This window comes from Diadema antillarum, unplaced genomic scaffold, assembly GCF_040938485.1.
Source record: "Diadema antillarum isolate AM-2024a unplaced genomic scaffold, OU_Dant_1.0 seq00001161_RagTag, whole genome shotgun sequence".
NCBI lineage: Eukaryota > Metazoa > Echinodermata > Echinoidea > Diadematoida > Diadematidae > Diadema > Diadema antillarum.
The window spans coordinates 54,635-70,246 of NW_027271970.1; the positions used below are offsets into that span (position 1 = coordinate 54,635).

Below are 15,612 nucleotides of genomic sequence, written 5' to 3' on the forward strand. Positions count from 1 at the left end.
GCATTTCGGGGGTTGCTAAGGCTTAATCTATTGTCCGGAGGTGAATACTGCCTTGCGTGTCTCTTGATTGTGATTGCGTCGCAAGGAGAACTTTTAGGGCGCTTTTCTCGAAACAGTGATTTCCCAGACGTCTTGACATGCTCTCTTTTAAACATCGATATCTCCGCAGCCGATTATTTTTATAAGACGTGTTATATATCAATTTAAAGCAGAAAGATTAGGGAATTGTGTCATGCAATTTTCAAATAATCGACCTCCCCCGACTTTAGGATCATTTTGTTGTAGCGGGTCACATATATATATATATGCCGTAACAGTGTACCTTTATGATGAATAATATCTAGCATCTGCTACAAGCCAATCACATACACACACCACATCTAACTTTGGATCTGGCTTCATGGAACACACAGAACAGTCTTGTGTGTAGAAGCGTTCACTTCAAACTCAGACATTAGAATCTTGAGACAGGAGAAAATGAAGATACACCTGTAGAGATCTTGTAAATGATCATTATAATACAGTGATTGGACTATGAAAGAGCTCAACATTCTAACTTCTGCTATCAAAGCGACAGTCACTCACACGATAGATTACTGTACAGAAACACACAAAAGAAAATGTTATCATGAAAAAAAAAAGCGACATCAGAGTACATACTTCTATGCACAAATTGGTTAGCCAAGGTTCTGACAGAGAGTAATTGGATCTACTTCCACAAGAGAGTATGAAACATTACTTTCAGACACTCAGAAGAAACTGTAGTAAATATACAGTGCAACAATTGCTGAAGACTAAAAAACAAACCAAAAAACAAAAAACAAAAAACAACAGATGTGTGTCGATGAATTGATTCATATTATAAATTTGATAATATATGCAGCACACAGTTATGATAGCATACACATACAAGAGAGATATAAGAAAATATCTAATCCTACATAGTAAATGCTCAAATGGCACTGTATAAGGAAAAGTAAAGATAATGTACATGTATTTGAATGCAGGATGAACCATAGGCTTTTTAACAGTATACAGTGTACTTGCATATCTGAGGTGAACTACAATGTGGTACACGTATATTGTACATGTTTAATAGTAACCCTCACTATCAGAGCAATCCCAGCACTTTTTGGCCCTTCTTGTGATTTTCTTTTCTTTACAATACATCATTTTACTAGCAAGACGTTCATTTACCAGTGCTTTACTTTCATAGACAGTATCCTACACTAACTTGTATACACTATTATGATCATGAAAAGAGCAATATCTTTTATAGAATTTTACCAAAACTTTGATTCATATTCAAGAGTTCTCCCCCCCCCCCCCCTTCTTTACGATGTAAGAAAACTGTACATTCATACAAACAAACACATAGACAAACAAGTAAAGTCAGGCACACACAAACACAATGGCAAACGTATTTGCATGGAGCTAAAAAAGCCTTAATTGTCCATAGCATTGGTTTAACTGTGGAGTGGGCATGTCAATACAATATGTACACTGTAAATTGCGCCTTGTACATCATTTTCATCATAAATCTGTAGTGCTTCGCTGAATAATTTGCACTTTTCTCTTCCCATGCAACCACACAGGATGTTATCTGTGGGTTAACCTGTTGAGAATGGACTGATTTTGCTTCAGTATGAATTTCCCATAGACACCTGCCTGAGTATTCTCGAGACCCATCTTTCACGTGTTAACAGAAGAGCTCTGCTGAAATATTGCACCTGAATGCACTAATACCAATACATTGTATCAATGCTTATATATTTAGTGCAACATAAAATTTATTTACAGCCCAAATGCTGGGGTCTGGGAGGCCAATAGAGAACATGTAACACAATACACACACTTTGACACCCTAGAGGATAACTCAAATGTTTTATAATTAGCAATGACCAGACACTAGACACTACACTTTCTATGCTTCCTCATTTTTGCTCAGTTTGACATTGCAAGATAAACCTAACACTCAGCATAGCACATTGTTTGTTCACAGAATGTTAATCCTGATTTATTCACCCTAACACAAGAAGAGTGAAAATAAAGGATATTAAAAGAACACACTGAAATTAACGCATATTCCTTCAGTGAAAAATCTGAATATTCAGATTAAAACTAAACAGTTGGCAGGTGTGAAAGTGTACGGCATTCTGTCAGGACAAAAGACAAGGCCATGATTGAAAGAAGCGTCACACTTTTTTTCCTACAGAGAAATGGCTGCCCGTATAGTGGGCAGTGTGTTAGTATTGTGGTATTAGCCTTCTGTACTTTTGAATAGTAAGAAGTACACAGACAAAACACACAACAGAAAATGTACACATACGCACAACATACACAGACACGCGTATGAAACACACACAGACATGTGTATACAGCATACACAGACGTTTCTACACACATAAAGCAAGAGACAAACTTTGTCCAACACAATTGATATCATTCACTAATAAACCTTTACTATCACCCCCAGAATATGACCAATGAGATATGTTCTAAAACAGCAAGCATTTAAATAATTAAGACAGAAAAAGAGCTTCACTGATTACATAACAGAAACCTAACAAAATGACTATTGATTCTTCATGATACTTGAACTATATCGACTGCAACAATACATCTAAAAAAAAAATAAAAAATTGACGTGTTGACACCTGTGATGACGAGTTGTATAAAGCGCATACAACAATTACACCTAGAGAAACCTGCGAGGGGGTTTTAGTTTCCACGAGAATGCCTTCCACTGTTAACACTTAACACTGTGCATATGTGTGTTTGTGTGCAAGCATCATAAGTGTAGTTACAAGTGTGAATCTGTGTTTACTATTTAAACACACTTAGTTGATCATTTCACTCGATTTTTGATAATGCAACGATGACAAACACAGAGCAGTGTGCTGCACCATACACACACTGTCATTCCTTTCTTCTTCTTCTTTTTAAAATTTATTGTTGGTGTAAACACAGACTTCACGGCTCAAGCAGCATGGTTAATGGGGAAATGTGCAAGGGGACTTAACACCAGTGATTAAATTCAGAGTAGACAGTGGTTATTCACAAGAGAGTACACTTGGAGTGCTGGCAAATACAGTGGTAAATTGTGATTTGCTTGACTACCTCAAGCAGGTTTCATGTTATTATTAACAGTCCAGGATGCTGTCATATTTTTGTATCCTACAATTTTGAAAAATTACAGATCAACTCGAAGGGTCTTGATGTAAATTTGGAAACTTACAGCCATGAGTGACTCTGTAGTCTTAAGCTGAAGAACACATACAGTTTAATACAAAGAAGGTGAAAACACCTCATTATTTTTACTAATAGGGGAATGATCTGGACAAACTTGAATTTACTTCTAATTAACTTTTTTTTTCTTCAAACTTTGCTTGAAATTAAACCACTTATAGCCCATTAATCTGACTTTCAATTCAATACGTAATGTAACTTTGCACTAAATTTTGTTAGTTCTGTATATGAATCCCTATGGAATAATTTACTGGTTGCCTATTTTATGCTAGTTAAAACACTAAATTACAACTGTCTTTTCTCAAAAATGGTATTCCGATTCCTTTAAATTGAGCACTGTGAGTCATTCCCATTGTCACAGCTGGTTCACACACATAGGGCATTTCAAGAAAGGCTGGATTATATTGTAAGAGCATCATGTTTCTGAGAGAAAGATAATTTCTGAGAGAAAAGATAATTTGCTCTACGCAAATGGTCAGTAGAGGGCGCTACCCAGGAAATATGAGAGCTGGTCCAAAGCTGCTAGGGATCGAAGCACTTTACGCATGAAGCAGTCTTGTTTACACGGTTACCATGGCTACCACTCCATCAAAGCAATCTTTGAAGCTCTGCAGAACAAACCTCCACCACAAGTGCTACTACTCCTTAAACCCAACACCTGCTGGACAAGCTTCGACCTCTGACCTTTGACCCCTTGACACTTACCTGGGAATAGTGACTTCCTGTCGGGGCCGTAGAGCATCTGGAGGCTGGAGCAGAAGCTCTCGATGGACCCCATCTGGCGGTACTCCTTGAGGATCGCTGCGAAGCGCTGGAGCTCTTCGCCGTTCAGCTTGCTTCTCAGCTGAGGGAGGGAATCATTTTGCGTAGAAACAGTTCAGATTACATATTGTATGTGTTCTGCCATCTTTCTGAAATAGAAAGTACCATAATGTATCAGGGAAATTACCTCCCGAGGACAATTACACCTTCCCCCGTTAGTGATAATGTTAGAGTAAAAATTAGGGTTAGGGTTAGGTTTAGGGCTAGAGTTTGGGTTAGGGTTTGGATTAGGTTTAGGATTAGAATTAGGGTTAGGGCCACGGGAAGGGTCTGGTGTAATTATCCAGGGGATAATTGCCAAAGACCCATACCATAGATGAGTCTTAATCCTGTTCAGGGTAATCTGGTTGGCAGGCCTATTGGGGCCGATGCTGCAGTACAAAACTCTGCGACGCTCTGGCTTGAAGCTCAAAGAATCGAGTTCCATAAAATTCATACCTCTTGAATGTTTGAACTACAGACTTCACAGGTAGATAAATCCCAACATTTCTGCAGTATAAACTCCCTCATGAATACTTGAGACTCAACTTTGCATGAAGTTATAATTTCTCATGAATTTTATCCTTGCATATACACTTGTATTCCATGTTTCCACAGCACCATCAAGAACTTAATAATCAGCCAAAATATGTAAAATTTCACAAGCAATAGGAACTTATCACTTCAGAATCATGGCATTATTCTTGTTGTGATGAAACTCAGTAGAACTTAAACAGGTTGATTATAAATGAATGATAACGTTGAGGATGATGATGATAATGATGATGATGATGATGATGATGATGATGATGATGATGATGATGATGATGATGATAAAATGCCCACTGCGCCTGTCATCATTACACAAACAAGTTACCTCCTCAATGTACTCTTGTAATAAGACTTTGGCCGTCACACTGATGATTTCAGCACTGTTTGAGCTCGCTCCGACTGCACTGTAGTCACCGGCAATGGCATCGTTGTCCCTGGAATAATAACAAGACGAACAGGAAAGATCAATCATGGGCTGGCAAAATTCTCTGAGATGGAAGTGAAATTACTCATACTGTACATTCTTTTTGTTTGTTTTTGTTTGCTCTATCAGACAATAAGTCTCATTATTGTGAGGATGAGTTACAGGAAGGCTACAGAAATGGCCCCGCCCGAGGAGTTGTCTTTACGACATGATAACGATGACACAACAATACTACCAATGAGAATGCTAATGATCATATTATTAAAAATGGCAACTTGAAAAGCACTCGGAGAGCGCAGATCTCCACCAAGCAAGCAACTCACTTCCACCCATAGTACACGCACGCAATTTTATTTCCAAATATAGAAGCCTTGTGCTTACGTCATCAGCTTCTAGCTGCGCGGCACCTTGCCTGAACATAGCATGCGCTTTAGTGCGTGTATGTAAACCTCCAGTATGCATAGCTTGAACTCCTGCATGTTCATGGACCTCATATAGCAAAAGATGAAAAAATCCTTCAAAAACCCATAAAATTCCCAAAATCACTACCAAAATTTCATCATCTGTTGCATGTGTCATTGTCGACCTTTCCTGCCAGGTTCATTCAAATCTGCTCACAGCTTTTAGAGATATTTTGCAAACAGACAAACCAATGCTGATGATTACTTACATGTAACCTACTTCCTTGGCAGAGGTGACAAGGATGATAATGATAATGATAAGAAGAAGAAGAAGAGGAGGAGGAGGAAGAAGAATAGGAGTAATAACAATAGAAAGATAGATGAACAGATAAATAGATTCACATGACAACTATAAAACATTGCCCCTCATGGCAGCAGCGAGTGATAGTCATGATCTAGTTTGTATTCCTCTACCTACATCTCATCAGAGCCATCACACTTCATCCTATATCATTGTTTCCGACATCTGATGGGCATGTATCACCATACGACTGCCTGGAGAATTGCCAAGAAATGAAAGATCCAAGACAAACAGTGTTCAGACCACACCCATACAGACCCTTCACTCACATGGAGTCAATAAAAAGAGAAAAATAACAAGACTCAGCTTCCTTAGAGACCCTTTAGGGTGGAGATATCACGGATGTAGAAAAGCTGGCCCAGCTCTGATATATTTGAGGATTCCCATTACAAATTGCGCACAGCTTTATCACTGATCTTTGTGTATAGTACACACACAGCCGAAGAATCTCGACGATGAGCATTCGCTCATATTCCCCGACTGGTGCTACATTGTATTTGCGTTTTTTATTGTGCTCTAGGGGGACTGTGAATAAACTCAGGCCACCCACGAATCGCCACACTAGCGGGGGCTTTCATATGTGCTTGATGAATGTCATTTATGGCATCTTACCCCGGCGGTTGATACATGTCAGGCAGCGGTGGTCTTTGGTGATTTGTCGAGTCTGTTGCGAGAGAGAGAGAGAGAGAGAAAGATACAAAAGTAAAAGTGAATTCACACTATAAAGACTCTGGTAGAATGACTTCTTCTTGAGTTAGGTTAAGCCATCGCAAAAGTTTGGAGAACACAATTTCAATTTTGAGAAAAGGGTTCATTTTAGCAAACCAAAAATGAATAGATAAATAATAAATGAATAAATAAACAAAATAAACAAATAAATAAATAAATAAATAAATAAATAAATAAGCAAATAACTGTAGATGCAAATTACAAGTGCATGTACAGTGTGTGTTCACTAATCAAACAAATTCCAAACTTGTTGAAGGTCAAGCATATATTCAAGTATCCAAAGATACATTTGTATGTTTATGCAAAACTACATTCGTGAATAAAAAAAAAATGATTATCTGTCACTGAATAGATTATCTGGGGATTTTTTCTCTCCAACTGAAATACTGCTATTACATTTTTATACAAACTCTTATAAAGTTAATTTCTTATTTCAAACTACTATGAAGAAATGTAAGGATTGTTTGCTTGTTTGTTTGCTTTTTCCAAATTATGCTTAGGATTTTGGTGAACACTGCAACAGAGTGTTTAGTCCAATACACTGACAGAGCCTGCAAATGATTCATGGGAAATACATGTGTGCCATCTTGTTATTTGTACATCAATACAGACTAAATTTTGATTATCTACTGTATCATTATCACAGCTCAGAGCCACCTATGTATATCAAGTCTGAGATTTAAATTACACAAATGTCAAACGATGACGGTTACTCCAAAAAGATTTTGTGAACAGGACCCGGCTGGCCACCATCACAGCATATCAAACCATGGGACCGGATAATGGTACAAACAGAAATACATTGTAGCATCATGACCACAGTGTGAGAGTAACTTTCCAGCAAAGGAATTTCCTATTCATTGGTAGAATTAAAGGACAAGTTCACCTTCATAAACATAAGGATTGAGAGAATGTAGCAATATTAGTAGAACACATCATTGAAAGTTTGAGGAAAATCGGACAATCCGTTCAAAAGTTATGAATTTTTGAAGTTTTAATGCAGTAACCACTGGATGAGAAGACTACTGCATGGTATGAATAACTTAGATGTCACATGCGTACAACAATATAAGGAAAATACAAAGAGAATTTCACAAAATTTCATCTTTTGAAAAAAGTACACATTCCCTTGACTCGTTACCGACATAATATGTTAGGGGTAATATCATTCCCCCTGCCTTTAGAAAGAGGCAAGTCAAGTGCTCTTTTATTATGCGAAAAAAAGTGAAAATATGTTGAATTTTCTTTACATTTTCTTTATACTGTTGTACGCATATGACTCACAAGCTGTAGTAGTCTCCTCATCCAGCGGTTCCAACACAAAAATTTTAAAAATTCATAACTTTTGCATCGATTGTCCGATTTTCCTCAAACTTTCACTGATGTGTTCTACTAATATTGCTGCATTCTCTCAATCCTTATGTTTATGAAGGTGAACTTATCCTTTAAGAATGCTGGAATCAGTAAAGACTCAAAGACTCTCCCGAACATAGCTCCTTGCTTTCAGTTCACGACAAAAGCTAGTATTGGACATCAAACTTATTGTACGTCCTCTCATTCCTAACTATAACTGACACACTCTCTCTTTCAATTATCGGATGCATTGTGTCAACAACATTGGGGCTGGGTTGTCCTAAAAAAAAAATTGTTGCCCTCGTGGACCGGCCCAGCTGACAATATGGAAGCCATTAACAATGCTCCTCAGCAATTATTTGTTGTCGGAAAATAAGCATGTCAGCCACCCTTCCCACGTCCCTCGGTCGGAGCGACAGGTCTCCACTGCGAGCACGCCTCCGGGGAGTACCCCCCTAATCTGATGTCTTCCTTCATGGGTGAGTGAATCAACCGCCGCGGCATGATGCGGCGACATCAGCGTCAAGCACTCACTCATAATCATTGTTTCGCGCTGACTTTTCTCGTTTTGATCATCGTTGCTTTGTTTTACTCATTCTTCTTTTTTCCCCCTCTTTCCCCAATGGTATCCTGTCTTAAGAAGTGCACACCCTCATCTAGATTTAGTCACTCTTATTTGTGAAGCTTTTAGTGCACTGACTTTGTTAGCACAGAATAACAAAGGAAGAGGAAAAAAGACTCGAGAGTTAAAGAGAAATTCCATCCTGATAATACATGTACACGTATGTTCTTTGTATAAAAACAAACAAAAATCAGAGAAGTATCAGTAAAATTTGGCAAAGGAAAATCCAGATACATAAAGAAAATTACGACCCTTTTAACTTTACAGAGTTAGGCAAATTGGCAACTCTGTGTGACATAGTAATTGAGCAGCTCTCCATTTGGTTTGTACACAGAAATTCATCAATTTTCTCTTTTGTCCCTAGAAAATTTTTTCTTCAGACCTGCTCTTGGTACATGATAAGAGAAATATGTCTTTGCCTGTCCTCATGAATGGATAAGTATTGGCTTTGCTCAAATATTTGAGAAAAAAGAAATTATACCATGTCAAGCCCTGTATGTATGTACAGTACATATATATCTGTAATATGAATTTGAGGGTCAAAATCTCTACCGAAGATGAAACTTTGTCCCCTGATATTTCAGGTATGTACGACTTGCAGCTATTAAAACAACATCAATATTGTTCGTACACCTGGTAATGGAACACACCACGTTGATATTTTGTTCTGATATTTTCTTTAAACAATAGACTGAAAACTCTGGCAATACTTTATCTTGGAGTTTTCTTTTCAAAAAAATAATAATAATAATTGATGGACTTAAAGTAAAAGTGACCATCATCTTTGTTTCCCCCTTCCTTCTGCAAACCTGGATCCTATCTTTCTCTCTCACTTAATACAAAAATTTATCTTTTTTTGTGTGCTCATCTGTAGTAATAGAATTATAATAAAACGAACAACTACAGGCAAGTGAAAAATAGATGTTAAAAAATGTAAAATACCAAATTACTCACAGTAAAAAGCATGCTTTGGAATTACATGTATGTTCACACAGTACCCTATCATTAATGATAACTACCATTGTTGGTGATAATTCTTTGAAGTTCTGGTCACTGTGCACCACTACATTGTAGATAAGGATGGAAGTTGTAACTCGAGTCTGAGGCTTGCAATGACCCCAGTTTCATAGATAGTGTGCATTTGAGGTGAAACTTTGATTCGTTTTCAGAATAAAACAGAAAGTGCAGCTCCTGCTACAAACAAGACCAAAGCCAGTAAAACACTTGTTTCTGCTGTAAGAAAACACATGTTGACAACAGACACACGCAGTGTTAAGGCTAGCTTGCATGCCAATATTTCAAGGTGTTACACACTTGGCATGAGTTTGACAGAATGTGCCAGGGTAAAACCAAACCAAGAGACTGTGGATAACTGTGTTCACATGACCCACCATGCCATGACAGCGTTCTGCAGGGGACACAAGAGCCCTTATCATCAAAATGTCAATGATTTTACCACAAGAGCATTGAGTTATCTTCGAGATAACTCACAGCCGGTTCACTATGTGAGTGTTCATACTAAGTGTAACTTAAGTTTTAATCTTTGGGGTATCCACTATCACTGACTAAAATAAACTTCAGGAGAGCACTTATCATCAAAATATCCATGATCTTACCACAATAGCATTGAGTTATTTTCAAGATACTCACTGTTGGTACACTGTGGGAGTGTTCACACTAACTGTAACTTAAATTCTAATCTTTTGGGAATCCACTATCAACGACTAGAATAAACTTCAAGTTGACTTCAAATCAAGCCAGCTCAGTAGGAACGTCACTACAATATGCTTACAAATGTTTTGGGTTACAATTCAATATGATCCAAATATTAGACAGTCATCTCCTTTGCCTTCCACTGGGAGCAGCCCACGCACTCTCATGCAGCCGATTGCCTCGCGAGTAAAATGGGGGTGGGGGTTACGAGACCAGGCTGGACTCGCTGATATTCCCGAGGGGCCCATCGCGAAACAAATGTCGGTGGGAAATGTCACAAGCGAGCGCTGACCGGAAACGCAAATTAGCGTCCACAGCCATCGGGGAGGAAGTGACCGGGGAGCCTTGTTTCTCTTGAATGCCCTCACAGTAGGACACACCTATCGACGCTGAAGACTTCCAACGATCCTCCTCTCATCTCTTCGCTATTCTCCGCCGAGAAACGTTTCCATCACCTACTTGCCACTGATGAGATGTGGCGCACGCACAAAATTTTTACTTCCTCCTTCTCTGAAAACAAAAAAGATGAGGAAAACCAAAATACGACAACCCAAGAACTTTTTCGACGAGTAAAAGAAATACAGCCAAGCCCTTCCTCATAATTTCCAAGAGCGTTCTGAAGTCAGCGTGGTCATCGTTAACAAAAAAGATTGGCCACAACCGTGTCTAGGGCGAGCAGCAGAAAATTGCTTCGGGCACGCATTTCCCTCACATGCAATTATATGATCATTCATCGCCGTATTGTGACTGGCTTTTCTTCGCTCGACGGTAATCTGTTGCGACACGGCTCGGGTCATCCCTGTCGGACTTCTCCATGGCAATACTTCGCAATGTGTGGACATTGACTGACTCTCTATGCCCCATTGACCGTCGGTCCCCTGTGACGATTCAGCTTGCTGTCCATCACAAAAAAGAAAAAATCCCGCGACGGCCTCTTGGCTCTGGCCAACCGACCTCCAAGAGGTTCTTATACTTTCAAGAGACCTTTCAGTTTTAATACCAAGCCATCGTCGTTTGAATTATACTCCATTACTCTCTCCAATGACATCCCACATGAAGCATTTATCAATACATGAATGAAGCCATTTTCTCTAAGCTTCTGAATCTCCGTAGGCAGCATACAAGACACACCTGGTTTTCATATGCAGGGGGTTCAAAGTTGGTTTGGGTTTGTTCGCAAAAAAAAAAAAAGATGTGTATACAAGCTTCAAATGCTGTTGTTTGTTTGTTTTTTTTTTTGCCCATTTTTGCAAATATTTGCAGACATGTTACATTTCTTTCCATGTTTTCATTCAAATAAGTTTGGAGGGAAGGTGGGTATTCTCTTCTGAATGACTGTATGTTAGAATTTAGTGGGAATTTCAGCCAAGTCCTTTTCAGATATCCTAAATGTATTAGTGTCTTATGGATTAATACTCTTAATGCATCTACTTGGTCAAGCTTTAAAAATATTTTCCCAATGAAATGATTTGCAAGAAATCATAAGTTGATGTTGTGATTTGCTATTGTTGTTGTTTACCAATACCATAAAGCAGGCTTCAAACTCCTGCCCAAAGCAAGTTTGACAGATGACATTTTTCTTCCAAGGGCAATGAAGGGTTTGGGGATGGGGTGGGGGGCTGGGGACAAACTGTGTGTGAGTTTCAAAAGCCCCTCTCCGTACTTTGTGCGTGACTCCGATGGATACATGTTATGCTTAAAGTGGCGAGTTTCCGTCACTTGGCAATCTGGGGATTGAGGAAAACTGGATCAGACAGAAACAAATGGTTGAACTTCCTCGACCCGAAAGTGCGACAAATTGCAGGAATCGCACAGCGGGAAAGAAATATTGTGAAAACTTCCTTTGCAGAGGCCGTGTCTGTGTATTGTTACCTGACACCCTAAACTCTCTCTCTTTCCCCTCCCAACCCGATTCCGAAGCTATCATCACATCTTTGCATCACATCCTCTGTCTATCTCCAGTGTTCTTGGAGATACCGCTCGTCAAGCCTTAATGGGTTTGGACGGTTACCCGTATCATGTATCATCTAGACTTCAATATCCTTTCCAGGTCTTAACCCCGTACTTATAGATTTCTTCAAGATCTGTCACACGAACCACGCGAATCTGGGTCAGAGGAGCTGCGAGTTACGTACGTGAACAATGCCCCATTTTCAAATAACTGCCTGCCGCAGCACACCGCTTTGCCGTGAATCACCCACGTGTGAGTATCCAGTTTCATTTTTTCTCGATTTTGTGTCTCACATTACTACCAATCAAATTCCTACATGCAAGTTTTGCAGCGATCTCATTTTGTTATGACATTTCTTCATTTCTGCCAGAGTATTGAACCCTTCTGCAGGAGGGGCTGTAATTCATCCTTGGCTTTTCGTGCTTAAAACGAATTCCCTATTTTGAAAAAAAAATATTAGGCTGGGTCTGATGTAATCTGAGATCCAAACCTTACTATGCCTTGGGCATGAAAACTGCTTTGCTAATTTATGAGGAAAGCATACACACAGATATTTTCTGCCACAATTCTCTGTTTAATATCTTGATCTTTAAATGTTATAACCTTTTCACAGTATTTTGCAATACAAATAATTTTGTTCAAAAACTTTAAGATACCTTATGTACTAGCTTAGTTTTTTCTTTTCCACTGTCAAATGTATAATGAGGTACTTTGCATTACACTTATTTCTTGTAATTATTGTATTTAAACAAATTCATGTGATATCCATACATTAAAAAAAATTATGCTTTCCTATTCTCTTCAAAGTTTCATCCGACTTGATAACCATCACTATCCGCCTTCATGAAGAACACACTCTGCCTGGAGGAAAGACGAAACTTTCCAATCTACGACAGCATGGCTCGCAGAGAGAGACTCATGGGTCGCAGGCTACTCTACTTACTGCTTCGTATCGAGAATGCTTCCGCCGCCTGGATGAGGGACAGGTCGAACTGCTTCATGGTGATCTCCGTATAGACGACTTCGAAAATCTGCTGTACAATGGCACATATCTCCTCAGCCTTCTCCTGTGGGGACCCCATGAGAGAAAGTAGGAAATAGACAGAAAGAGAGAGATAGAAGGACAAAATAAAAAGAGAACAGGACACAGGATAATCAACAGGAAAGAATAGGGGAGTATAAAAAGAGAAAGGATAATGAATTCCAAATTATCATAACAGGTTTCATTTTAACATATGGCAGGTAATAGAAATTATAAATATATCAGCATAAAAAACTCAAAAGCGAGGTAACAGATATATCAATTTGGTTATAATCATATTCAAAAGAATAATAATATCAAGTCACGAGCTCTGTCTTATCTGACATAAAAAGCTGCATAACTGTTGAATTCATATTTTAGACAATAACCATTTTACAATGTGAAAATCCCGACTTATTTCTTGACTGGCATCTAATGTTGGAATCTTCCCAAACTTTCAACCAGAGCCCTGCCCATAAAACCAAAGCATTCTCCTTACGACCTATAAACGTACCTCCGGAGTCCCTTTACACACTCCTTAGACTAGTGTGCGCAAGCAATATACAGTTGTAGTGTGCTATCGTTGCCTGCCCGGCAGAAGGGCTCTAACGCTTGCAAGATGTAAACTTGCTAGGGTCCTTCTGCCAGGCAAGCAACAGTTTGTCAAACTTTGAAACAGGTGCAATTGGTCAGGGGCCAGGATGATGGGACAATGTGGTGGACATCTGAGCAGAGCAAACAAGCCAGGGTGATATATGAACATATATGAACATATTTTACTCCAAAGAATGGCTTAATAGCATTTTTTTTTTTTTTTTTTTTGGGGGGGGGGTGGATTTCTTGCACTCAAAGAATAATTCGGCTCCTCATAGTTTACTTACGCTAAAAAGTGATGGCCTAAAGGCATGGGGCTGACATATAGTAAGATATGAATGACAATATGAGGTGGAAAAAAGTAGACTGAGACAGCCTGTGGATCAAGCTAATGATTTTTTGTTTAGATTTTTTGTTTTTTTATTTTTTACAAAGATACAGCACATTGCATCTAGATAAATATCTGTCATAGAAGTTGTGATAGACCTTAATGCGGTCTTGGGGATTGTTGCAATTGCATGTTGAGATATGCCATGTCTGGCTGCAAGCAGGTAGTTTTTAGTTCTAAGCGTACAGGGCTCTCTGAGCTACTGTACGTGCTACAGGGCCGCAGCATGCAGAGATGGGAGTACCAGGGGTAGCTTGGCTGACGGAGTCAATTAGTGCACGGGGAACGCAGGGTGTGACACCAATCAATTACTGCACATCCCATCCCTACAGGCACTGGAATTCACCCCATCAGGACAGTGCCAATTTGATGATCCTCGGGACGGTGCCAATTTGAGGAGCCTCCCATCCTTCCACACACTAAAAATATGATCGTAACGTCTCCGGTGGTGTGAAATTAACAGGGGTGAGTATTCGGTCTTAATTAAAGGGGAAGGACAGAAGAGAAAGCATGGGATTAAATCAATATCTGTCGAGTGGCAGCTCAATGACTATTGCTGAAGTTTATCTCTTACTCTGTTCTTTGAATGTTTAAAGGTCTTCTTCTATGACACAACAGGAAAAATCAAATAAAACACAAATAATAAAAAGTATATTTTGGATGGCAATGTAAGTCTCGGACCAACTTTTTTTTTTCTAACATGCTTCATCCCTCACTGTATTTTTGGATGGACCAGACTGTGTCCTACTCACTGATCTGACTTGTCGGCATACAATACAACTCATGTGATGGTTGTGCTTTACTCAGAGAATTAATAAGGGCCTACATCTGTCTTTATACATGTATTATCACTTGAGCATACCAGGACTTCCTGTGGTCTAAGATATTTATCAGAGTCTGTGAAACATATAAATATAAAGCCAACGGTACTGGCCCCATCCAGCCAGCAGGTCCTGAAATTTTCAGTCGACTAGGAACTAGAAAATTTGCTAACCCTGACAAAATAATCCTCCTTTCTACTTTGATTTTTGCTCGTCCACTATCAGTTAGTATCCCATGATGGCCAGTTCCTTATGATCATCATGAAATTATTTCAAAATCACCTCTCCTGAAATAAGTTTTTCCTTGCCCTGGTTAATGTTGGGCAAATGTTTCTGCTTTAATAGCCCCCAGATGTACAATGTACATAGATACCATGCGGCTACTACCGGTCATGGGATTGTAGCTTCACAGCAGCATGGAAACATAGTCACTTCCAGTGTTCCTCGTGAAGACTGATGGCGGAGGATTGAATTACATTCCTTTGAACTGATAGATCAAGGACACACGGACCGAACAATTTCTGAGGACTGCAAATTTCCTTGTCCTTAATGAGGCACACGTGCCATTGTGCAAATTCTTCTTGGACTCCTTAAAGAAAAAAGGGGGGGGGGGCAAGACATTTTTTGCAATG

General features: G+C 39.1%; 1 protein-coding gene across 3 annotated transcripts in view; it reads right to left on the reverse strand.

Annotated features, from left to right (window-relative positions):
• The window catches only part of LOC139744348 (cerebral cavernous malformations 2 protein-like), a 70,625-nt gene that overhangs the window by 12,090 nt on the left and 42,923 nt on the right, over window positions 1–15,612 (reverse strand). For all 3 annotated transcript variants that reach the window (XM_071654791.1, XM_071654790.1, XM_071654792.1), the window contains exons 7-10: window positions 13,100–13,223; window positions 6,401–6,452; window positions 4,928–5,036; window positions 3,955–4,093 (exon numbers count right to left, since the gene is read on the reverse strand). In XM_071654791.1, the coding sequence (XP_071510892.1) occupies window positions 3,955–4,093; window positions 4,928–5,036; window positions 6,401–6,452; window positions 13,100–13,223 (424 nt within the window). The remainder of the gene's footprint in view (window positions 1–3,954; window positions 4,094–4,927; window positions 5,037–6,400; window positions 6,453–13,099; window positions 13,224–15,612) is intronic.